This window comes from Oryzias latipes, chromosome 6, assembly GCF_002234675.1.
Source record: "Oryzias latipes chromosome 6, ASM223467v1".
NCBI classification, from domain to species: Eukaryota; Metazoa; Chordata; class Actinopteri; order Beloniformes; family Adrianichthyidae; genus Oryzias; species Oryzias latipes.
The window spans coordinates 27,275,799-27,297,022 of record NC_019864.2 but is presented as its reverse complement, the minus strand read 5'-3'; the positions used below and the strand labels follow the sequence as shown (position 1 = coordinate 27,297,022).

Sequence of the window (21,224 nt, the reverse complement as noted above, 5' to 3'; positions counted from 1 at the left end):
TGAAGTTATCCAACAATCTAACGCTACTAGCTGAGGTAAAGAATGATTGTATATCAAAAAGGAATTATTGTAAGTTTGTTTTTATGCTTTTCTTCAGCTCTTACGGTGTGACTATGACTATAAATAAATGGGTTGGAATACCCCATCATAGTCCATCAGTTACTATCATTGAGTCCATCGTCTGAATCAAGTCCGGCTGGAATACTACACTGACTACTCTCTGACTTGACTGTTGCACCTCACTCACCAAAGCAAACCCTGGGAACCATGTTGACCTTGGCGTATCGCTCACCTTGCCTGATCCAGCAATGCTGAAAACCATTATTAATGTGCAAATTATTTCTTGCACAGAAATGACTATAGGACGGTAGACATTTGCTGCTTTGTCAAGGTCACATGATCTTGTCTTTACAGCAAACATTCACAGCGATGTCTTGGTGTTAGTGTAGTCACCTGCAACGGTCATCTTTAAAGTCAAAGCGATGGAGTTGGCTGTGAATGGTCTGTCTGGAAACCCAAGTATCCCACACATCTGGTAAACGGGTCTACAGCTGTGTGACATTTGCTAAACCATGTCTGAGTGCAGACGTCTTCAGGTACTGGCCATGGTTGCGGTCTGTCGCTTCTGGATCGGTCACAATCCTGCCAGTAGTTCTGAGTCTTGATGCAAGTCTGCTGATGACACTTTGAGACTAAACCAAGCGTCTGCCTGCCTACTACCTACCCAAAGGCACGTACACAACGTATTCATGTGGAAAACTCAAAATAAGGTGTCTGTCCCAATTACTTCCCTGTCCCAAAAATCTTTGAAATCAGACACTATACTAATCATCCAGTTTTTCCAAAATATCCCTAATTTATTGCATAGCCTAGATAAAACAGCTGAATAGCATTTGAAAATTAATGTGCACAGTTAATCTGCATACACCAAATTTCTTCAGTCCCCCTCCCCATAACGAAGGGATTTCACGGCTCTACAGTCAAACTCATTGGTCTCATATGCAGGTTGAGACCAAAGATCCTTTATACACAGCACTTCACACTTGATGCAGGGATACCTATATATAATATAAAAAGAAACAGGACATAGGCCCTCAAAGAATTAAGTTTGGCAGTCCTGATCAAAATGTTTTTGTAAGAAACAAATTCTCTATGACCAAGCTTTATTTATCCACTGAATATTTCTAATTTCAGAAGCTGCCAACATAACTTTTCGGAAAATGAAGTATTCCATACAGCTTTGAAAGCAGAGTTTTTTCTCCCCATTTCAGCAACTTAAACTGATTAGAAAATTAAGCTGGAACATTTGATGTATACTGCAATGTTTGATCACTTCTACAACTGTTAAAAATCAATAAAACAGAATCACCACAATGTGAAAAGCAAAGAGTTTATTTGCACCAAATATGGGTAAGGAAGGCCATCTTGAAGGTTTCGATCAATCAAAAACTTCAAAAGCTCCGTCTGGCCAAACCATCAGGAGGGTTCAGGATGAAGTCCACGGCCTTTTTTTGGGATTCAACCCCCTCGGGGTAAAGCTAGCCTTTGTAGCAATGTTCCTCTTTCGCAGGTAGTTTGAGTGAGAGTCCAGAGTGAAGACCGGATCATGACCGTTCATGTCGGTGAAGAAAGGCTCCTCCTGATCAGGAGCATGGCTCCAGCTCTCCTCTGCAGACTGGTGGGGGCTGCTGCTCCCTGCAGAGGCAGCTTCAATGATTTCTGGATCCCAAAACTGAAAGAACTCTGGGATGAAATCGTGAGCCCGGAAACCTGGATCTCTAGCACCACCCATGTTGCTGCTCTGGAGGAGCCTTTGACGGTTGGAACGGTCAGAGACAGAAGATGGTTCCTCAGACAAATCTGATCCAACAGAAAAAGGTGAAAGGAAGAACGGCCACATGTGGTTCAGTCCTAGACTGCTCGATCCATCTGAAGACGAACAGATTCAGCCAACTGAGTTACATTCACACCTTAAACATGACTTTCTTCACCCATATCTCACCTCCTTGTGGAGGAGAACAGCTGATGCTGCCAAGCAGCAGACAGGATATCCAAACCCTAAAAAGCAAATGTGGAGAAGAGCTAAAGTTTCAGGCTGGAGAAAATGATGAGTGCAGATCGACTTACTTCATTTCAGGAGAAAGGCTTCAACAGCTGTGGATGCAGGTTTTTGAGCCCTCACTGTGTGTTTAATAATAATAAAAAAGAAAGCTCTTTATTAATTTCTCCTTCAGACTAAGATCATGACTTGAGGTCATACCAGCTAACAGAACCACACCTCACTGATTGTGCAGGTGCAGCAACCTGCTCTCACCTGATGTTCTGAGCTGATTGTTTAGTGGAAGCAGCTGCTGATGGAGGGAAAAATGTCCAATGTAGTTATTTAAAGGCAGATACAAATACGATTTTTTTAAAAATACAGTTGAAACACAAGAGAAAAAAGAGAAATAAGCTAAACAGAAGGGAAAACACCTACAAAGAGGAAATTTGCAATTAATAGAAATTAATTAGAAGTTTATTTTAACTTCACGTGAGTAGGTGGCGATACACAAACTAATATTTGCAAAAAAATCACGAATAAACAGGAACTATGAATCTTGGATCAACCACTAAAGATCAAATCATAACAGGATTGAGGATGGGACACAGATTTAAATGATACACTACATTTACTGGAGAAACAACCCACTAGTCTGTGATTGCGGGAAAGGGGAAGAATCATTGAAGCACATTTTGCGTCACTCAATTGTATGAGGATGAAAGACAGCAGCTGGAGGATAGAGTACGATTGCCAGGGGGAGAGCAGCTGACTTTGAGGAAGCTGTAATTGGCTGCTGTTGGTTTTTTGAGGAAACTGGACTGTTGAGAATATTTTTTTTAATAGACTAGTTAGGTAGTCCCCCACTCCAACATGATGGCGGTATTGCACCTCGTCATTGGTGCCTCCCGCTATTTAAACCACAAGAAGAACCAGTAGGATGTCGGAGGGTCTGCTGATAAAGAAACCCTAGTAGGATGCCGATTACCTGGATCGGGTGCATTTAGCCAATGGCAGGTTATATGGACGACATAGACAGTAGCCCACGAGGCCTGGAGTTAGACACCTTTGTTCGGTGGATATTTTGTTTTCTTTTTAATATTTCCAAGCAGCCCCCACCGTGGGGCTGTTTTGCAGCTCTGAATACTCAACTAGAGCTTTAACCATTTTTCAAACATTTCACCTTTTCTCCATTAAACTTAACCAGGGGAAAGGTTGATTTTTTCAGAATGTTAAGTTATTCAGTGTCCCCTTTTGACATTACAAGACACTTGGTCTGGAAATTCTCCATTACTGATAAACTAGTGCAGGACTATGTAGTGCCCTGGATTTAAAGAGCAATGACATTATGCTCACTTTTTGAAAATTGACACCGATTTGACCATTTGAAAACTGTTAGACTAAAACTCTCATTTCAGTGTTCAAAATTGCCAATGTATGTAATCTAGTGATTAGTGCAGACTGGTTCTTCCACAGTAGCCTATGGTCAATTTCTAGGTCGCTAGATATGTTTGAACTACAAACTAGTGAATGCACTACAGAGTAGTGGAGTTCTGATGTAGCCATGGTTTCTATTCAATGCCATGAATCTTCCTAGCTTTATTCCTGTTAAGTGGGTTTTTTAATACCAATGAGAGAAAATTTAACAGGTTTAGTTAGAGAGACTCGAATGCCTACTTTGGAGGACAATTAATCCCAAATGTGTGAAAATATTTTTCAAACTTAATCTTAAAGGGGTTTAAATGGCTGGAGTACAGGTAATCCTCAAGTAAGCTACTCAGAAATTAAACACAAGAGCTTAAACTTGACAGAAGTTTAATGTTGATCAAGACACAACTGACCTTGAACACAAATCTCAAGAGTCAGTAACTGCCAAAAGCCACATGGAGTGGTCAGAGATCTTTAGCGGCTTCCTTTAGCTGAACCTTTGCCCTGATGGGACTTGCTGGGGTACGGGAACACTGGTTCTTGAGGAACACGCGGTTCTGTTGGGGTGTAGCGGAACTGACTGAACAGCAGCCGTTTCTGGTTGTAGCGAGAGCGAGACTTGAAAGCGTACACTTGATCCTCCTCACTCACTGGAGTGAACTCTGGCTCTTCCTCGTCGTCAGATGAGGAGCTCCAGCTCTCCTGTTCAACCTGGCGCTGGCTGCCTGGAGTGCCAGACTGAGAGCCCTGGGAACCAGACTGTTGAGATCCAGAACCAGAGTAGCTGCCATAACCACTGGACTGTGCAGGTCTCTGATAAGTTGGCTTGGCTGGCTCTTGTTCAGGATAGGAAGCAGAGTACCACATGGGAGCAGTACTGTCTGTAGAGCCTGTAAGGAAACAAGATCAGGTCAGTCATCTGAGAGGAGAACCATCATGAACCAGAGCAGATCCAGTCACCTCCAGCAGTGTTGGTGCCAGCACTGTAATAGCCTTGCGGACTGCTGTAGCCACTGGACTGTGCAGAAGGTTTCTCATAGGATGGAGCTTGTCCAGAGTATAGAAACATGGATGGATCATATCCTTTGAGGAAAAAAGTAGAGTCAACTCCAGCTGCTAAAGTTAAGTACTGTCCAGAGAAGTCATCTTACCTCCTTGAGGAAGACAGGAGATGCTGCCAATGAGCAGACAAGAAATCCACAGAAACCTGCAGACATTAAAGCTCAGCTTAAAGTTCTTGAAAGTGTCCAGTTATAGCAAATTTTTATTAGAAATAGGTTCAAAGGAAACTAAAGATGATAAATAGTCAATCATCTAAAGGCTGAAACTTTGTACCTCATTCTGCTGCAGCTGCTTCACACCAAAGAACAGAAACCTCAGAGACCTGTGACAGTGACTTCCAACTGCAGCATCTGTTTTTATCTGATACTCAGAGCTGATTGATGAATGCAAACAGCTGCTGCCGATTGAGGGAAATTTTGCTGAAGATTTCCTGCAATTCTTAACCATGTTAAACTCATATCAATGTCAGGTAACAGTGCTGACATGAGGAGAGACGAGATGATCAGATTCTGTCTATTTGATTTCCTATCAAACTGAGGGATAATAAACACTTTGATGCCATGGCAACCAGAGATACTGACAATATGTTTTCATTTCCACTTTGTTGGGAGGACTTTTTGTCCAACTGCACAGTTTTATTCACTCTTGTAGACGAGTTTTGAGAATCAAGCAGCCTCTGAAGAATTTACAGAGTTTTGTTTTGTTTCTGGAAGTCTGTGGGAGGAAGACTCCTGTCATGACGGTTTGAACTGAAGGTTTACAGCTGCAAAGATCAAACTATTTCTCTCAGGACCAATAAATTTGTTTTGTATTCCTATAGAGGAAAGGTTGACATTAAATCTTATATTTCAATGAAAGAAAATAAAACCTCTTGCTAAAGACATCCGTGTCAGATGATCATTTTCCATTGCAGCATATTAGCATCAGAACAAAAACACATAAAATGTGTCTGACTTGAAAAAGCCCAGAACCAATCCAAACAGCAGCTTGTGAGCTTTAATGTCTCTTAATAACTGAAATGGACTAAAAGAGTGAAAAGTCCTTAATTTCTTATGCACTGAGGCCAAATGGTCTGGAGATGTTTTATGAGCTCAGATTTCTGTTTGTTTTCATTAAACAAACATTTCTAAGTTGGTTTGATGGGGAGCACTGTCGTCTTCCATTAAAATGTTTTCCCGGTTGAAATCCTAGCTGGGTTCTTTAAAATGTTAATGACAGATTTTGTTTTAAGCACTTACATTGAAAATATGACTTTGCATCATTGGCAAATGTGATGTTTTGTTTGTAACCATTATAAGGGCGCTTGATCAGTTGTCAAGGATGTGTCACATTAATCACATCAATGTTTAGTGAGAGTCTCCGTTCCAAAACATTGGTAGCCATTCACTTAAAGTAAAATAAAATAGAATAATATTGAACATTTTTATTCCTAAAGAAATACGCCTAGATAATTTCCTCCATAACCTTTTTTATCTTCAATTTTATTAAAGTTGAAGTTTATAAGCTCAACAGATCGCGGGCCTTGGAGCAACTTACAAAGGAGAATTTTGAAAATGTATCACCAAAAGGAAATTCCCATGTAACAAACATGAGAATTGTATTTAAACGCGACAAAGGAGAGCCTATAACTTCATCAAACCGACGTTAGAACAGCTTACTTCAAAGATTTAAAAGGCCTTTATTGTCTATTAACAAGTCATGGGAATCATACATAAAGATGGCTATCTTGATCATACAAAAAAATTATTTTGTTAATCAAGACTTTTAAAACTGTATGACTTTCTTCATTTTTACACCTTACAACCTAGAGCCAGTGGGAAAACATTACCATTCAGTATCCGAAAAAAATTCTTATAAATATAAGGAGGCTACAAACTGGGGGGACGTAGGAATTTCAAGATCAAATTGATAAAAAACACAAAGAAGAGCTTCTGTGTGTTTGTCTGTGGCACTAAACTTTGGAATGAGTTAAGCAATGAGCTCAAACAATGTTCAAATATTCAAATATTCAAGAAAATGTATAAAGAAACTCTGATTTTACAATATGAAGATCAAAAGGTGTTTGAATAATTCCAAATACATGTGTGAACTTGACTGTGGTGAAATAATCAAAGCTCTTTTAATTACAACCAATGAGTATTATTGTGTAATGTGCAATGATTTGATTTGATTAATGTATTTATTTCAAGCATTAATTGTAGTCAATACAATAAAGAAAAATCACACAGATTTATAGAACTCATTACAGAAAGGATGAAATGCAAACTGAAGTGTTTTAAATCCAATTAATAAGCTATAGATTTTCTTCACTTGATCTGCAATGTGTAGAAATGATTACCAGGTTAATGTGATAATGTGTTCTAATGATAATGATTTTTACATATATGTTACTTAAAGCGTAAATCATCGTTTATTGAAAATATGTAAGATTTCTTTTTGAGGATAATTAATAAGGTTTCGGATTTGTTAGTGTAAAACTTGATCAGCAGTGTGTAGGGATGAATTCTGGATGAATATGAAGTTGTATTCTGATGGAGTATTACAACTGTTACATGATGTGTGATTCACGTCACAGTTTACTGAAACCATGAATGTTTTCTGAAGATAATCAATAAGAACTCAATGTTACTTAAAAAAAATCAGCACTTGATCTGATCAGAACCACATTATGAATATACAAAATTAACTCAAATAACTCAGTAGGGGTGGGGTTACATAAGATCGCTGCTTTCCACTCCTTTTAGATCAATGATTCAAGTCATGACTTTGGTTAATTACTATAATAAAATGTGACTTGCCTTTGATTTTAATTAATGCATTTAATTATTTCTGTAATTAGTTTAATCTGTTATTGTATCACCCACAATTAAAGCTTGAAACAAACATTTTGTTCTATATGCTTGATACAGTTTAGCCAAAATCTTGTTCCTCTCTTATGCTGTGATGAGTAAAGACAATGTGAAAACAGAAAAGATGGTAAATAACCAAAAAAAAAAAAATCTGATGTGCAATTGGGCACATTGGATTTGACTTCATTGTTCTGCAGAGCAGATTGTGTTCAGCATCGGAGCAGCCTGCTTACCAAGGTTTTAATATTCTCCCTCAAAGGAGAAAAGCAGGGGTTTGAGGGAAGCCAGTGAGCTTTCGTGAATGTCGAACTTTTCCAGTACACACACCCCCCTGGTGATTACGTTGTTCTGATTGAATCAACGTTAAGTGTCAAGAGGAACCATGGGTTCTCTGGGATGAAGTGGTCAAGCAAGTTTCCCGTGCAAAATAATTCATACATTTAGGTTTGAAGGGTGCAGTTCAGGCTCCCCCCCCCAAAATTAGAGCGTTCCTTAGTACTGGTATTTGGATCATTCCCTGCATAGAGTAAACAATTTTAAAGTGTTGTAACAAGATTCTTTAGAACCACCCTCCAGTTTAAGCCATTGAAAAGAGTTTTATCCACAACATTCAAACTTAAATATTTATTTTTTAAAGACTACACAGCACTTGCATTTCAGTAACTGCCACAGAACACATGGAGTGGTCAGAGATCTTTAGCGGCTTCCTTTAGCTGAACCTTTGCCCTGATGAGACTTGCTGGGGTATGGGAACACTGGTTCTTGAGGAACACGCAGTTCTGTTGGGGTGTAGCGGAACTGACTGAACAGCAGCCGTTTCTGGTTGTAGCGAGAGCGAGACTTGAAAGCGTACACTTGATCCTCCTCACTCACTGGAGTGAACTCTGGCTCCTCCTCGTCGTCAGATGAGGAGCTCCAGCTCTCCTGTTCAACCTGGTGCTGGCTGCCTGGAGCTCCAGCCTGAGCGCCCTGGGAACCAGACTGTTGAGATCCAGAACCAGAGTAGCTGCCATAACCACTGGACTGTGCAGGTCTCTGATAAGTTGGCTTGGCTGGCTCTTGTTCAGGATAGGAAGCAGAGTACCACATGGGAGCAGTACTGTCTGTAGAGCCTGTAGGGAAACAAGATCAGGTCAGTCTTCTGAGAGGAGAACCATCATGAACCAGAGCAGATCCAGTCACCTCCAGCAGTGTTGGTGCCAGCACTGTAATAGCCTTGCGGACTGCTGTAGCCACTGGACTGTGCAGAAGGTTTCTCATAGGATGGAGCTTGTCCAGAGTATAGAAACATGGGTGGATCGTATCCTTTGAGGGGAAAAAAAAGTATAGTTAACTCCAGCTGCTAAAGTTAAGTACTGTCCAGAGAAATCATCTTACCTCCTTGAGGAAGACAGGAGATGCTTCCAATGAGCAGACAAGAAATCCACAGAAACCTGCAGACATTAAAGCTCAGCTTAAAGTTCTTGAAAGTGTCCAGTTATAGCAAATTTGTATTAGAAATAGGTTAAAAAGAAACTAAAGATGACAAATAGCTAAATAAAGGCTGAAACTTTGTACCTCATTCTGCTGCAGCTGCTTGACACCAAAGAACAGAAACCACAGAGACCTGTGACAGTGACTTCCAACTGCAGCGTTTGTTTTTATCTGATACTCAGAGCTGATTGATGAATGCAAACAGCTGCTGCTGATTGAGGGAAGTTTTGCTGAAGATTTCCTGCAATTCTTAACCATGTTAAACTCATCTCAATGTCAGGTTACAGTGCTGACATGAGGACAGACGAGATGATCAGATTCTGTCTCCTTGATTTCATATCAAACTGAGGGATAGTAAACACTTTGATGCCATGGCAACCAGAGATACTGACAACATGTTTTCATTTCAACTTTGTTGGGAGGACGTTAGGCCTTTTTGTCCAACTGTACAGTTTTATTCACTCTTGTAGACGAGATGTTTTTTGAGAACCCATGGAAACACTCCTGTTGGTGTAAATTCTGCCAAAAACTCTTTAACATTAAAAATGATCATTTTCTTGAAAGCAAAAAGCCAAGAACCAAACCAAAGACAATCCAAACAGCAGCCCAAGAGCGTCGGCTCCCCTCAAAATTTACAAATTTTATTCATTTCAAACGGACAAAAAAGGTCTGAATTTACAGAGTTGTTTTTCTCTCGAAATTACTGGTCTGGTAAATTTTTAGGAAATTAATCATGAGTTTGTAAACGGTCTGAGGCTAAAATTATGTGAAGTAGATATAAAGATCCCACATATAAGGCCACATAAATGTAATCAAATAGGCTCAAATTGAATTCAAAACTATTGTGACTTTCTTCATGTTGGTCTGATGGTGAGCACTGACGCCGTCCATCAAAAAGCTTATGGGCTGAAATCCCAGCCGTGTCCTTAAGAGTTTGCATGCCTTCACTTCCTGTCGACAGATTTTATTTTCATGCATTTAACAAGATATTATGATTTGTGTATCATAGGCAAATGTGATGTAAAGTTTGATTTTCCATCACTGTGAGACACGTTTAGGGATGTGTCATATTAATCACATTTGGTGAGATTCCTTGTTTAGAAATGGTATGTGTGTTGCAGTGACGTGCAGTCAGGAGAGGCAGGTGAGGCTGTGCCTCACCTGTCATTATGGGAAGAAAAGAGAAAAACTAAATTCAATTATTATATTTAATCAGTAATTTGTGCTTTGCAGTCATTTTCCATTTAAATGTACCATTTTGGGTGTTTTTTCTTTTCAAAATCGCTGAATTTCCGCATTTGCCGTTCAGATACTAAGAAGTGACGTGCGATGAGGCACCAGCCCGCTGAGCCTCACCTTGGATTGCGCAATACCTATGCAGTCAGACAGTACTGCTGTCTCTCTGTGTGTCGGTTCAATCACTTGGACTATATGAGCTGAGTTTACATAATTTAGCAGATGTATATGATGTACAGTGTTTGTTTTTATAAATAACTGTATGTGAGGGACGTGTTTCTTGTGCTGAGCGCTAAACGCCGGCGATAAAGCCGCTGGGTGAGGCCAGCAGTTCTCGTGCCTCATGTTAGGGGGCGCCGGTGAGCCCTGAGATTATGACGCTAAAAAATAATAGAAGTGATAGCAAGCGGCAAGTCATTTTCTTCAGAAGGAGCGGCGTATAGACTTTATTTACAAGTAAAGGTAAGATGATAATTAGGTTTGTGCTTTTTTCTATGCTGCAGTTTGTATATGAAAAAAACATGTTGAAATAATATTTTAAACAAAACACGTTAACTTGTCAATCAAATGGTGAATAAGTTACTCAGTATGGTTCATATGTTTGTAAATCTGACTGATGACGTCAATGCCTCACCAGCCATTAACCTCACAGCACGTCACTGGTTTGTTGAAAGAAAAAGATATTTATTGCTTTTGTTCCTGAAACATGCCAAGAGGGTGTAGATGAATTCCTTCATAACCTTTTTATTTTCATGTTTATTGCCGGTGAAGCTTCAAAGCTCACGGGCTAGGGTGCAATTTACAAAGGATAATTTGAAAAATCTATCACCAAAAGGAAGCCATCAACAATGTAACAACCATGAGAATTCTATTTACTCCCTTCTGTCATATTCATCTCATGTTCCTCACTGTCCCCGGTCAACATTGACCGGTTTTGACTGATCTTAAATCGGTACAAAAATATAAATCACAGAACACCAAATAATCAATGACCTAGCCATATAGAGAGGTCGTGCAGTCTGATGGCCACTGGAAGAAACACTTGTTCCAACACTGAGGGCATGACTGAGTCCCACTGAAGAAACGTCTTGGCTCCTTCAGTTTGCTGCACTTGGTGAGAGCTGCTGTCCATGATTGATATGAGTTTGGTCAACATCCTCCAGAGTCCAGGACAGATTTGGCCTTCCTGACCAGCTTGTTCAGACTCATTGTCCCACTTGTTCCCCAGCAGACAAAGGCCTGAAGAGCAGAGGCTACAGAGTTCTAAAAAGTCCTTAGAAGTTTGCACATTCAGGACCTCAGTCTCTTCAGAAGGTAGAGGCCACTTTGGCCCATGTTCAGAGCATCGGTATTATAGGACCAGTCCAGAGGTGAACACTCAGGTACTTTTAAACTGGCAACCATGACAAATTCAGTTCCCAAATTTGTAGGCCACTGTTCCTTGCACACACTTTGACCACATGACAAATCTTCCAGGCAGTTGTCCTCAAATATGGAATTAGAACCCACTCTCCCTGGACTCATTTAAAAGCCAACTCAACTATGCTTAGACCATTTGTGGTACACCAGTAATCCCCCTTTTTGGTAGAAAAAAGGATTGCTGGATTTGACTGAAGCAAACATTTCCAAAAGGTGTAATATTGCCAGTATAAAGGTTAAAACCCATATGCACCGTTTCAGAGGCAGCCATTTATACATCACTATGCTTCATCTGCACTACAGGGCATTTTCCGTCAAGGATGTTATTCAGTTGACCAGCTTTAAAAATCCACAGATTTGTTTTTCATTCGGTGGGCAGGCTGTCAAGTCCTTTTCCCATTTTTATCCAGATAAGTAATTTTCCATGGGCATTTCCAAAAGAGTTCATTTTAGTATTGTTACAAGAGTTCCATTAGTCATTTGCAGAATAGAGTCTAGAAGCACAATACATTTAAGATTTTAATTTATTCAGAATAAACCAGTCGGTTTCCTCAAAACAAAAGCCTGCAAGACAAAGATGAGTCAGTAAATGCAAGCAGCTAAAGAACACATTGAGGAGTAATCCTCACCAGATCTTAGCGGCTTCCTTTGGCTGAACCTTTGCCCTGATGAGACTTGCTGGGGTATGGGAACACTGGTTCTTGAGGAACACGCGGTTCTGTAGGGGTGTAGCGGAACTGACTGAACAGCAGCCGTTTCTGGTTGTAGCGAGAGCGAGACTTGAAAGCGTACACTTGATCCTCCTCACTCACTGGAGTGAACTCTGGCTCTTCCTCGTCGTCAGATGAGGAGCTCCAGCTCTCCTGTTCAACCTGGTGCTGGCTGCCTGGAGCTCCAGACTGAGAGCCCTGGGAACCAGACTGTTGAGATCCAGAACCAGAGTAGCTGCCATAACCACTGGACTGTGCAGGTCTCTGATAAGTTGGCTTGGCTGGCTCTTGTTCAGGATAGGAAGCAGAGTACCACATGGGAGCAGTACTGTCTGAAGAGCCTGTAGGGAAACAAGATCAGGTCAGTCATCTGAGAGGAGAACCATCATGAACCAGAGCAGATCCAGTCACCTCCAGCAGTGTTGGTGCCAGCACTGTAATAGCCTTGCGGACTGCTGTAGCCACTGGACTGTGCAGAAGGTTTCTCATAGGATGGAGCTTGTCCAGAGTATAGAAACATGGATGGATCGTATCCTTTGAGGAAAAAAAAAGTAGAGTGAACTCCAGCTACTAAAGTCATTTTCTGTTCAGAGAAGTCATCTTACCTCCTTGAGGAAGACAGGAGATGCTTCCAATGAGAAGACAAGAAACCCACAGAAACCTGTGGACAGTAATCAAATTTATGAGTTACACATCAAAAGATCATGTCATTACAAACCAACTCAGAAGCTTACCCATTGTCTATGTACCTTAAGTTTGAATAATTCAACATCAACTTACCTCATTCTGCTACAGTTACCACTAAACTAGAAATCAAAAGGCAGAGAATGCTTTGACACTGACTTGAATCTGCAGGAGCTGCTTTTATCTGATCCTCAGAGCTGATTGTTGACTGAGATCAGCTGCTGCAGAACAGCTGACTTAACAGACTTCTTTTCAAGTTAGCTGGAAACCAACTAACTTGTTTGAAAAGTTTTTAAACTTCTCCTTTGTTTTCAGATTGAGACTCACTTTATCACCCCAAGATATATTTCTATGACCACCATAAAACTTTGCTTTTTTGGAAATGAGGTTCCTGCTGCATCATTTTCCTATTTCTTTATTTTCTGCTTTTCTCAGGATTCCATAAACGTTTCCTGCTTCAGGGATTTATTATTTTTGAGGTTAAACTCCCGGATAATTAAGATTCACATTTATAAATTCTTTGCTCGTCAAAGGTTAATAACTTCAGTAGAGGTTTCTGTTCTCAAAATTAGGTTTTCAAAATGCTATTTGTAAAAATAACGAAACAATTGTTAGCGTCAAACTCACGGCACAAAGTTCAAAAAAGTTTCAAAAACAATGTGTAAACAGGTAATATTTCTGTCAAAGATATGATCAAAAAAACTCTTTAGTTCTTTGAAGTCAAAGTAGTTTTTAACCCGCCAAAAATCTCCAGAATGATTGCAAATATTTATTCAGTCTTTATTAAATTCCTGGAGAAATGTTTTTTTTTTTAAGTCCTTTTAGATCTCGTGATCATTAGGTCATACAAGAGTTAAAAAGAGTCTGTTTTTTTCATATTTATCAGAAAGATTCCAGTTTGTTCAGGAAAATGAAGAGTATTCTTCACATGACGATCAGCCATGGCATCCCACAGGGCTCTGCGATTGGTCCAGTCTCTTAAGTCTTACCATGTTTTTTAACATTATCGACTGGTACAGCATACAGTTTCATTGCTATGTCTATAATACACAAAAACATAAAATATCACCAAATATTTTGGTCGAGTTTCTAGTTTAAATATCTTTCAATACTTGACAAGACTAACTTACTCTGTGTTATGTAACAGCTTAAATCTTGAATATTTTGCATTAATTTTGAAAAATTTATCTTAAAATGTTATAGTCTTATTTTAATTTTTTGGTCTATAAATAACTATAGTTTGACTATTGTACAGCTTAAAATAGGATATTTTGGGGGTAAAATATTAGCATGCATGTATGTATATAAATGTACTTATATCAAAGATATAAAACATTTTTTAACAATAAATGCTTATTTGAGGACATAATAGTTTTTCATTATTTTATTAGAGCAATGCAAGATAAGATACCAAAAATAGTGTTTATACCAAATTTTAAGATTAAATTTGCCCTTAATGGAGCTGGACACCACAATTTATTTAGAAAAATCTACCAAGACAAATTCTACAAGGTCTATTGGCAGATTTTTCTCTCTCATAACAAGAAAAAGTATTCTTCATTTTTTCAACTTCTTTTTAGAAGGATATTTGTACTCACCAATACTTATAAAATAAAAAATAAAAAAATGTAGCTCAGTTAATTAGATAGACTTTGAGCCTTTCTCTAGGATTTTAGACTTCGAACATTTTTTTTTCCTTTTAATTTAATTCCCCCCGGAATGAAGTTGTTGTTTGGGTTCATCATTGATAGCTGTTAAAACAAATTAGCTGTTGGATAACAAGTGTCCTTTATTTTTTCTTTAACCAGGTTTATATTTAACAGTGACAGGGGTCACAGAAGACCCAAATGTAGGAAATCTAAGAAATAAAAGGCAGAAGCTTTAGCAAAAACTCGACTGTTAAATGTCTAGATTTCAGCTCTGATGCACTAGAAGATTTTTTTTCTCTTTCAAATTTGTCTGAACTGTGAGGAAGGATGCAAGATCTTTTAACTTTGTCAAAGACTATGCTTCATGCCACCTGGTTCCAGGCTGCCCTCAGTGATACCTGCCAGCTCGACAACTGCCAATAAACACAGAATGTTAATGATCATTCAGCAGGATTTTAACCTTGAAACAGATTATTGCTTGAAAGTCAAAATATAAGCCATTTTTTCATAGTTTGAAAAACATACAGACTATCAGACTAGCTTTTTTTCTTTCTATTTAATTGTCAGGAGTCATGAAAAATTCAATTCAATTCAATTCAAATCAATTTTATTTGTATAGCCCAAATTCACAACAAAGTCGTCTCGATGGGCTTCGTATAGGTAATTGAAAAAGTTAAAAATAAAATCAAAAGGATAATGAATACATAGAATTCAATAGGAGAGTACTAAATTGAACGAACAAACTGACTAAGCCAAACTGGACATCCCTGCCCTTAGACCCCCTTTCGCGGTTAAATAAGGTTAATGTGGAAGAAAACTGCTCCAAATGTTTTTTTTAATTTTGAAATTAGATTTGGATGTCTAAAGAAACAACTAAAAAAATTAACAACTCTTACATTAAAGATGTTTCAGACTATTTGAAAAAAATTAGTGTAAAAATCAAAGATAAGATGTGTTTTTTTTATAAAATTGACCATCACAGATATACAAAAAAAGAATACTGGACATACTGAAGATAAAATTATGAAAGACTTATGGGAGTGGCAGACGCAGAACAGTTTATATGGGGGGGCAAAAGACTTTGAGGGCATTGATGTTAATATTAAAAGATTTCCTTTAAAAATATTGCTTTTGTTATTTTTATAATGCTTTTAGAGACTTGAATTGACGATTTCTTAATCTTTGTCAATGATACTAATATTGAATTGGGGAGCAAGTGGGGGGGGAGGGCAAAGCTCCCCTGTAGCTCCGCCCCTGACTGTAAGACCTAACTCATAAATAAACTTAATTTCTTTAGAATAAACATTAAAAGTTTGACCTCAGGCAAAGATTCAGAACCAGAACCGTCGTCATTGTCATGTTTTTTTACAACTATGATGTGTTTTTCAGAGAAAATGTATTTTTTTTTACAATATATAGTAACATATTGTAAACATTTCCAATGATGTTTAAAAAAAAAGAACTTTACCGGCTAGTTTTTGCAGAAACAAAAGAACAGAACAAGAAGCAAATGATGAAAGACAGCAAACGAAAAACGCTGGTGAGGAAGAGGTCATATAGGAGGACGGAGAGCACGTCCCCAGCCCGGACTGTCTTCCTTTTTTTGTACATTTTTTGGGTAGAAGGATGCCACTGTGGTCTGAGTTGATTAGACCAATTCTATTTAAATTTTTTTAGAAGACAGTGATGATCTCAGAAAAGAGTTTACAAAGCCTTTGATTCTTTAGTGAATGCTTTGTTTCATCCAAAATTAGACAAATCAGTTAATCTTTAAACCTATTATGAAATTGGAAGGGTGAGGGATTAGACTGAAGGGAATTTAAAGCCATTCTAGGTTGTCCCTGGGTAAATTACAGGCTTCTTCAAATCAGTAGCCGCGGTTACATGGGCAGAATATCTTGATCGGATCAATGGTCGGGTTTAAATTCACCCGTGCACATGGGATCAGAAAACCTTTTTCCGATCAGAACAAACGTTCCCATGGCTCACACTTTCGGTCGGAATGAATCATTTGGGCATGTGCAGTGTAAAAAATCCCCAGATGAGGAAATAGGTCCCGTTCTAAACAAACAGCTGCCACAGACATTTTTTTTTATGCAGCAGCTCAGTAATATACGAGACGATCTTCCAAATGTGCTTTTATTAATATCATGAATATTATGAAGCGCCTGTTCGTTCATCGTTATGTTTAATCCGTGTGATCAGTGCTGGAAGAAGGGTTAGGACAGGCTATAAATACGGGCTTACAACATTAGCCTGATGGACACAAAATCCTGGACCATGAAACCCTGCAATCTGCATCTTGGCTGCACGTAAATGTCTGGGAATAACATCAGTCTTTATTTTGTCGGGACACAACTGGAAACACAAATCCACGTGATTGTTTGAACAGTTTCTCAGGACTGAGCGACATTTATTTCTGCTTCCCCAAACTCACTGCGTGAGCTGGCCGCTCTCCTGAGTCCTGGAGCCGCTAACCCAGAGCGGCGGGACAGCTCGCAGTCTGAATTCTCCCACACATGACAAAACAAACAAAAAAAACGCACACGTAACAAAGCATCCTCCTCCCCTCAGACACGAAGTTATTAATCCGGCTCCTCTGCTCACTCGGGTGCCAGTGGACCGAATGAGCGTCGGGGGGCACGAAGCGCTCTTTCCCCGCATCTCCCTCGTGAGGGGTGAAAGAGAGGGGCGAGAGCGGGGCGAGAGCGGGGCGAGAGCGGGGCGAGAGCGGAGCAGCGCTTTTCACGGGGCGTCCGCAGAGCAGCTGGTCGGTCCCGTATGCGCTCCAAAGCTTTTTCTACCGTCTATGCATGACGTAACCCAGAGCAGTAGTGACACACGATCGGAATGACCGTTTACATGCTCCACGATCGGATAAACGATCAGTATAACCCACCTATCTCCATCGGAAAGAAATTCTGATCCGAACGAGTCTGACCGGGGCAGAGTATTCCGAATGGCGCGTTTACATGACGCATTTTCTTTCCGATCAGGCGTTCTTTCCGATTACTTTTGCCCATGTAAACGCGGCTAGTGTTTATTTTTCCTATCAGCGGTTCCTCCAGGAGTTGCCATAACGGATCACCAATGATTCACACATGGCATTTGGCTTCAGCTTTACTCAGGATGCCGTTCCTGACACAAACCTTTGTGTTGACCTGGGTTAGAGGCAGGCAAACAAAGCGTCTCAGTGTGGTTACAGTTACTCCCAGCACCCAGTCAGGCCCAATGCTGCTGTTTGTCATTCCTATTTATGCAGATTTTAGATCTTTTGTGTCAGAGTCTGTCTGACTCCTGAGTGAAGCCTTTCAAGTATCCCATAATAGTAGGCTGTTAGACATGGAGTTTGTTTCAACAGCCAGATTTGAGAGTCCTTGGCTTTTCCATGAACAAAGGATGAAGGTGAGAAGTCTTCCTCAATCAGCAGCAGCTGCTCCCACTCTGCGATCAGCTCGGAGGGTTAGATAAATGCAGCTGCTGCGGGTTGGAGGCAGTGTCACAGAATTTCAAGCTTTGTCTTGTTAATTCAAAAAGTAAATAGTTTCAGCAGCAGAATGAGGTGAGAACATCTTTAAGTTGGAGTGGTATTTCTTTATTGTCAAATATGTAGCTCATAATTTTGTTCATCTAAAAACTAAACCTGACATGTGGCTTCTAACCTTTTCAAAAGAAACTGTGGGATTTATCTCTAGGCTGACTTTTCTTTGCCCACAGGTTTCTGTGGGTTTCTTGTCTGCTCATTGGAAGCATCTCCTGTCTTCCTCAAGGAGGTAAGTTGACCTTTCTGAACAGAAATTGACTTTAGCAGCTGGAGTTAACTATCCTCTTTTCCCCAAAGGATACGATCCACCCATGTTTCTATACACTGGACAAGCTCCATCCTATGAGAAACCTTCTGCACAGTCCAGTGGCTACAGCAGTCCGCAAGGCTATTACAGTGCTGGCACCAACACTGCTGGAGGTGACTGGATCTGCTCTGGTTCATGATGGTTCTCCTCTCAGATGACTGACCTGATCTTGTTTCTCTACAGGCTCTACAGACAGTACTGCTCCCATGTGGTACTCTGCTTCCTATCCTGAACAAGAGCCAGCCAAGCCAACTTATCAGAGACCTGCACAGTCCAGTGGTTATGGCAGCTACTCTGGTTCTGGATCTCAACAGTCTGGTTCCCAGGGCTCTCAGTCTGGCACTCCAGGCAGCCAGCACCAGGTTGAACAGGAGAGCTGGAGCTCCTCATCTGACGACGAGGAAGAGCCAGAGTTCACTCCAGTGAGTGAGGAGGATCAAGTGTACGCTTTCAAGTCTCGCTCTCGCTACAACCAGAAACGGCTGCTGTTCAGTCAGTTCCGCTACACCCCAACAGAACCCCGTGTTCCTCAAGAACCAGTGTTCCCATACCCCAGCAAGTCTCATCAGGGCAAAGGTTCAGCCAAAGGAAGCCGCTAAGATCTGGTGAGGATTACTCCTCAATGTGTTCTTTAGCTGCTGGCAGTTACTGACTCATCTTTGTCTTGCAGGCTTTTGTTTTGAGGAAACCGACTGGTTTATTCTGAAGAATAAATTAAAATCTTAAATGTATTGTGCTTCTAGACTCTATTCTGCAAATGACTAATGGAAATCTTGTAACAATACTAAAATGAACTCTTTTGGAAATGCCCATGGAAAATGAGTTTTACGTGATGAAAATGACAGAACATTCTGCCCATAGTATTAAAAACAAATCTGTGGATTATTTTTTTTTATATAAAGCTGGTCAACTGAATTACATCCTGTGACTGAAAATGCCCTGTAGTGCAGATAAAGCATAGTGTCGCGCAAATGACTGGCTGTTGCCTCTGAAACGGTGCAAATCGTTCTCAAACCTTTTTACACTAACAATTTTACCTTTTTGAGATGTCTGCAGCAATCCTGTGCTTGAACACCAAAATGGGATGACTGGTGTACCACAGTCTTGGTTAAAATGCTTAGAATAGTTAAGCTCGCTTTTAAATGAGTCTAGGGAGAGTGGGATCTAATTCCATATTTGAGGACAACTGCCTGGAAGGTTCTGTCATCTGAAAGTGTGCGAGGAACCATCAATGGGATGACCCTAGTGACTGTTAAAGAAATGCTTTTGCAGCTTTATTAGATGATGGGTTGTATGTAAATAAGCACACCCTGGACCTCGTTTTAACCCATGGTATAGAGATCAGCCAGCTGAGTGTCCTTCCTCTTAACCCCATCCTTTCTAATCCCTTTCCAGTTTACATAAGAACATGCTACTGCCCCAGTGAGTAAGAAACAACTTAGGAGAACCTTTATCTGTGTCTGAGTTTAAACCCACAGTTCAGCCAGTACTTTGTGACATTCTGAGAAATTACTGAGTCCAGCTCCCATAGTATCGGTCCTAGTATAAATGACCAGTTTGTTAATTATGCCTTGCAAGCCCTCAGGAGTACACTTGATGTTGCCCCCTTGAAACCTAAGTTCGTTAGACAAAACTGAGTGGTACTGTGGTTTAACGCTGAAACGCGTTCTCTTAAACAAGAAAACCCGTAAGTTGGAAAGAGGATGCCGCCGATCCTGTTCAGAGCAGTCTCTGAATACCTGGAAACATAGCCTATTAAATTACAAAAAAGCTCTGCGTAGAGCTAGAAGCCAGTACTATTCAACCGCAATATCGGACAATGGAAATTATCCAAGATTTCTTTTTAGCACTATTGCTAAAATAACTCGCACTCAGAGCTCAGTAGAACCACATGTTCCTGTTTCTCTCAGCTCTCATGATTTTCTTACATTTTTCGATAGTAAAATCTCATATTAGATATAAGTTGAATCAAGTTATTCCTACTATCAGCCCAGAGCAGGCTGAAACGACAGAACTGGAGGCATCCATAGAAATCTTTTGTAACATTAGACTGCTTCACTGCTGTGGATCAAGCGGAAATAGCATCAATTATTACGTCCTCCAAATCCTCAACTTGTATGTTAGACCCAATTCCCACTAGACTTTTTAAAGAAATCTTTCCCCTAATTGATGATTCCATATTAACGATAATAAATACCTCTCTGGAAACAGGTAATGTGCCACAGTCTTTGAAATATGCAGTTGTCAAACCTCTTCTGAAAAAGCCCAGTTTGGATCCTAGCATCTTGGCCAACTATAGACCAATATCAAACCTCCCCTTTATTTCTAAAATCCTAGAAAGAGTTGTAGTTAAGCAGCTTTACTGCCACCCACAGGACAACAGCCACTTTGAAGACTTTCAACTGGGGTTTAGACCTCACCACAGCACGGACACTGCACTAGTTGGAGTCTCTAATGACTTGTTATGGCCTCAGAAAAGGGACTACTTTCTATTCTGGTCCTGTTAGACCTTAGTTCAGCCTTTGACACTATCGACCACAGTATTTTACTCCATAGATTAGAGGATGACATAGGGATCAGAGGATCTGCCTTCCAGTGGTTTGAATCCTGTTTATCCGACAGGTACCAGTTTGTTAATGTAAATGGACAGTCCTCTCATTGTCCTCGAGTTAACTACGGAGTCCCACAGGGCTCAGTTTCAGGACCCCTCCTGTCTATGCTTTATACGCTTCCCCTAGGAAACATAATCAGGAAACACAGCATTAATTTTCATTGTTATGCTGACGATACGCAGTTGTATTTATCCATGAAACCTGACCAGAATG

General features: G+C 40.1%; 4 protein-coding genes across 11 annotated transcripts; 1 reads left to right on the top strand and 3 right to left on the bottom strand.

Moving 5' to 3' along the window:
- Positions 1-1,376: 1,376 nt before the first annotated feature.
- Positions 1,377-2,345, bottom strand: LOC101165054. 4 transcript variants are annotated; one of them, XM_023956028.1, is made up of 3 exons: positions 2,128-2,345; positions 2,003-2,058; positions 1,377-1,929 (listed from the first exon to the last, which is right to left on the bottom strand). In XM_023956028.1, exons 1-3 carry the CDS (start codon positions 2,130-2,132, stop codon positions 1,487-1,489), a joined length of 504 nt encoding a protein of 167 aa, XP_023811796.1. In that variant the 5' UTR covers positions 2,133-2,345; the 3' UTR covers positions 1,377-1,486. The 4 variants fall into 4 exon arrangements, with proteins under 4 accessions (XP_023811796.1, XP_011474727.1, XP_004069848.1 ...); XM_011476425.3 differs by having other exon boundaries at positions 1,377-1,860; positions 2,003-2,082; positions 2,128-2,299; XM_004069800.4 differs by having other exon boundaries at positions 2,003-2,082; positions 2,128-2,298.
- A 1,491-nt stretch (positions 2,346-3,836) lies between these two features.
- On the bottom strand, positions 3,837-4,906 carry LOC101164475 (corneodesmosin-like). The gene is made up of 4 exons (XM_004069796.4): positions 4,802-4,906; positions 4,618-4,673; positions 4,427-4,549; positions 3,837-4,356 (listed from the first exon to the last, which is right to left on the bottom strand). Exons 1-4 carry the CDS (start codon positions 4,804-4,806, stop codon positions 3,941-3,943), a joined length of 600 nt encoding a protein of 199 aa, XP_004069844.1. The 5' UTR covers positions 4,807-4,906; the 3' UTR covers positions 3,837-3,940.
- A 3,080-nt stretch (positions 4,907-7,986) lies between these two features.
- On the bottom strand, positions 7,987-13,079 carry LOC101162121 (pentatricopeptide repeat-containing protein At1g10270-like). 5 transcript variants are annotated; one of them, XM_020703695.1, is made up of 5 exons: positions 12,934-12,968; positions 12,821-12,876; positions 12,627-12,749; positions 12,164-12,556; positions 7,987-8,096 (listed from the first exon to the last, which is right to left on the bottom strand). In XM_020703695.1, the coding sequence occupies exons 1-5, from the start codon at positions 12,951-12,953 to the stop codon at positions 8,074-8,076; spliced, it is 615 nt and encodes a 204-aa protein (XP_020559354.1). In that variant the 5' UTR covers positions 12,954-12,968; the 3' UTR covers positions 7,987-8,073. The 5 variants fall into 5 exon arrangements, with proteins under 5 accessions (XP_020559354.1, XP_011474723.1, XP_004069839.1 ...); XM_011476423.3 differs by lacking the exons at positions 7,987-8,096; positions 12,934-12,968 and adding exons at positions 12,012-12,069; positions 12,996-13,079 and having other exon boundaries at positions 12,135-12,556; XM_020703694.1 differs by lacking the exon at positions 7,987-8,096 and adding an exon at positions 12,012-12,069 and having other exon boundaries at positions 12,135-12,556.
- Positions 13,080-18,099: 5,020 nt separating this feature from the next.
- Positions 18,100-19,126, top strand: LOC100049339 (uncharacterized; the record flags this gene model as incomplete). Its single annotated transcript, NM_001104753.1, is given in 5 exon segments — positions 18,100-18,110; positions 18,266-18,321; positions 18,390-18,512; positions 18,583-19,004; positions 19,070-19,126. Coding segments are annotated over 4 exon segments (600 nt in total). The 3' UTR covers positions 18,999-19,004; positions 19,070-19,126.
- Positions 19,127-21,224: the final 2,098 nt, after the last annotated feature.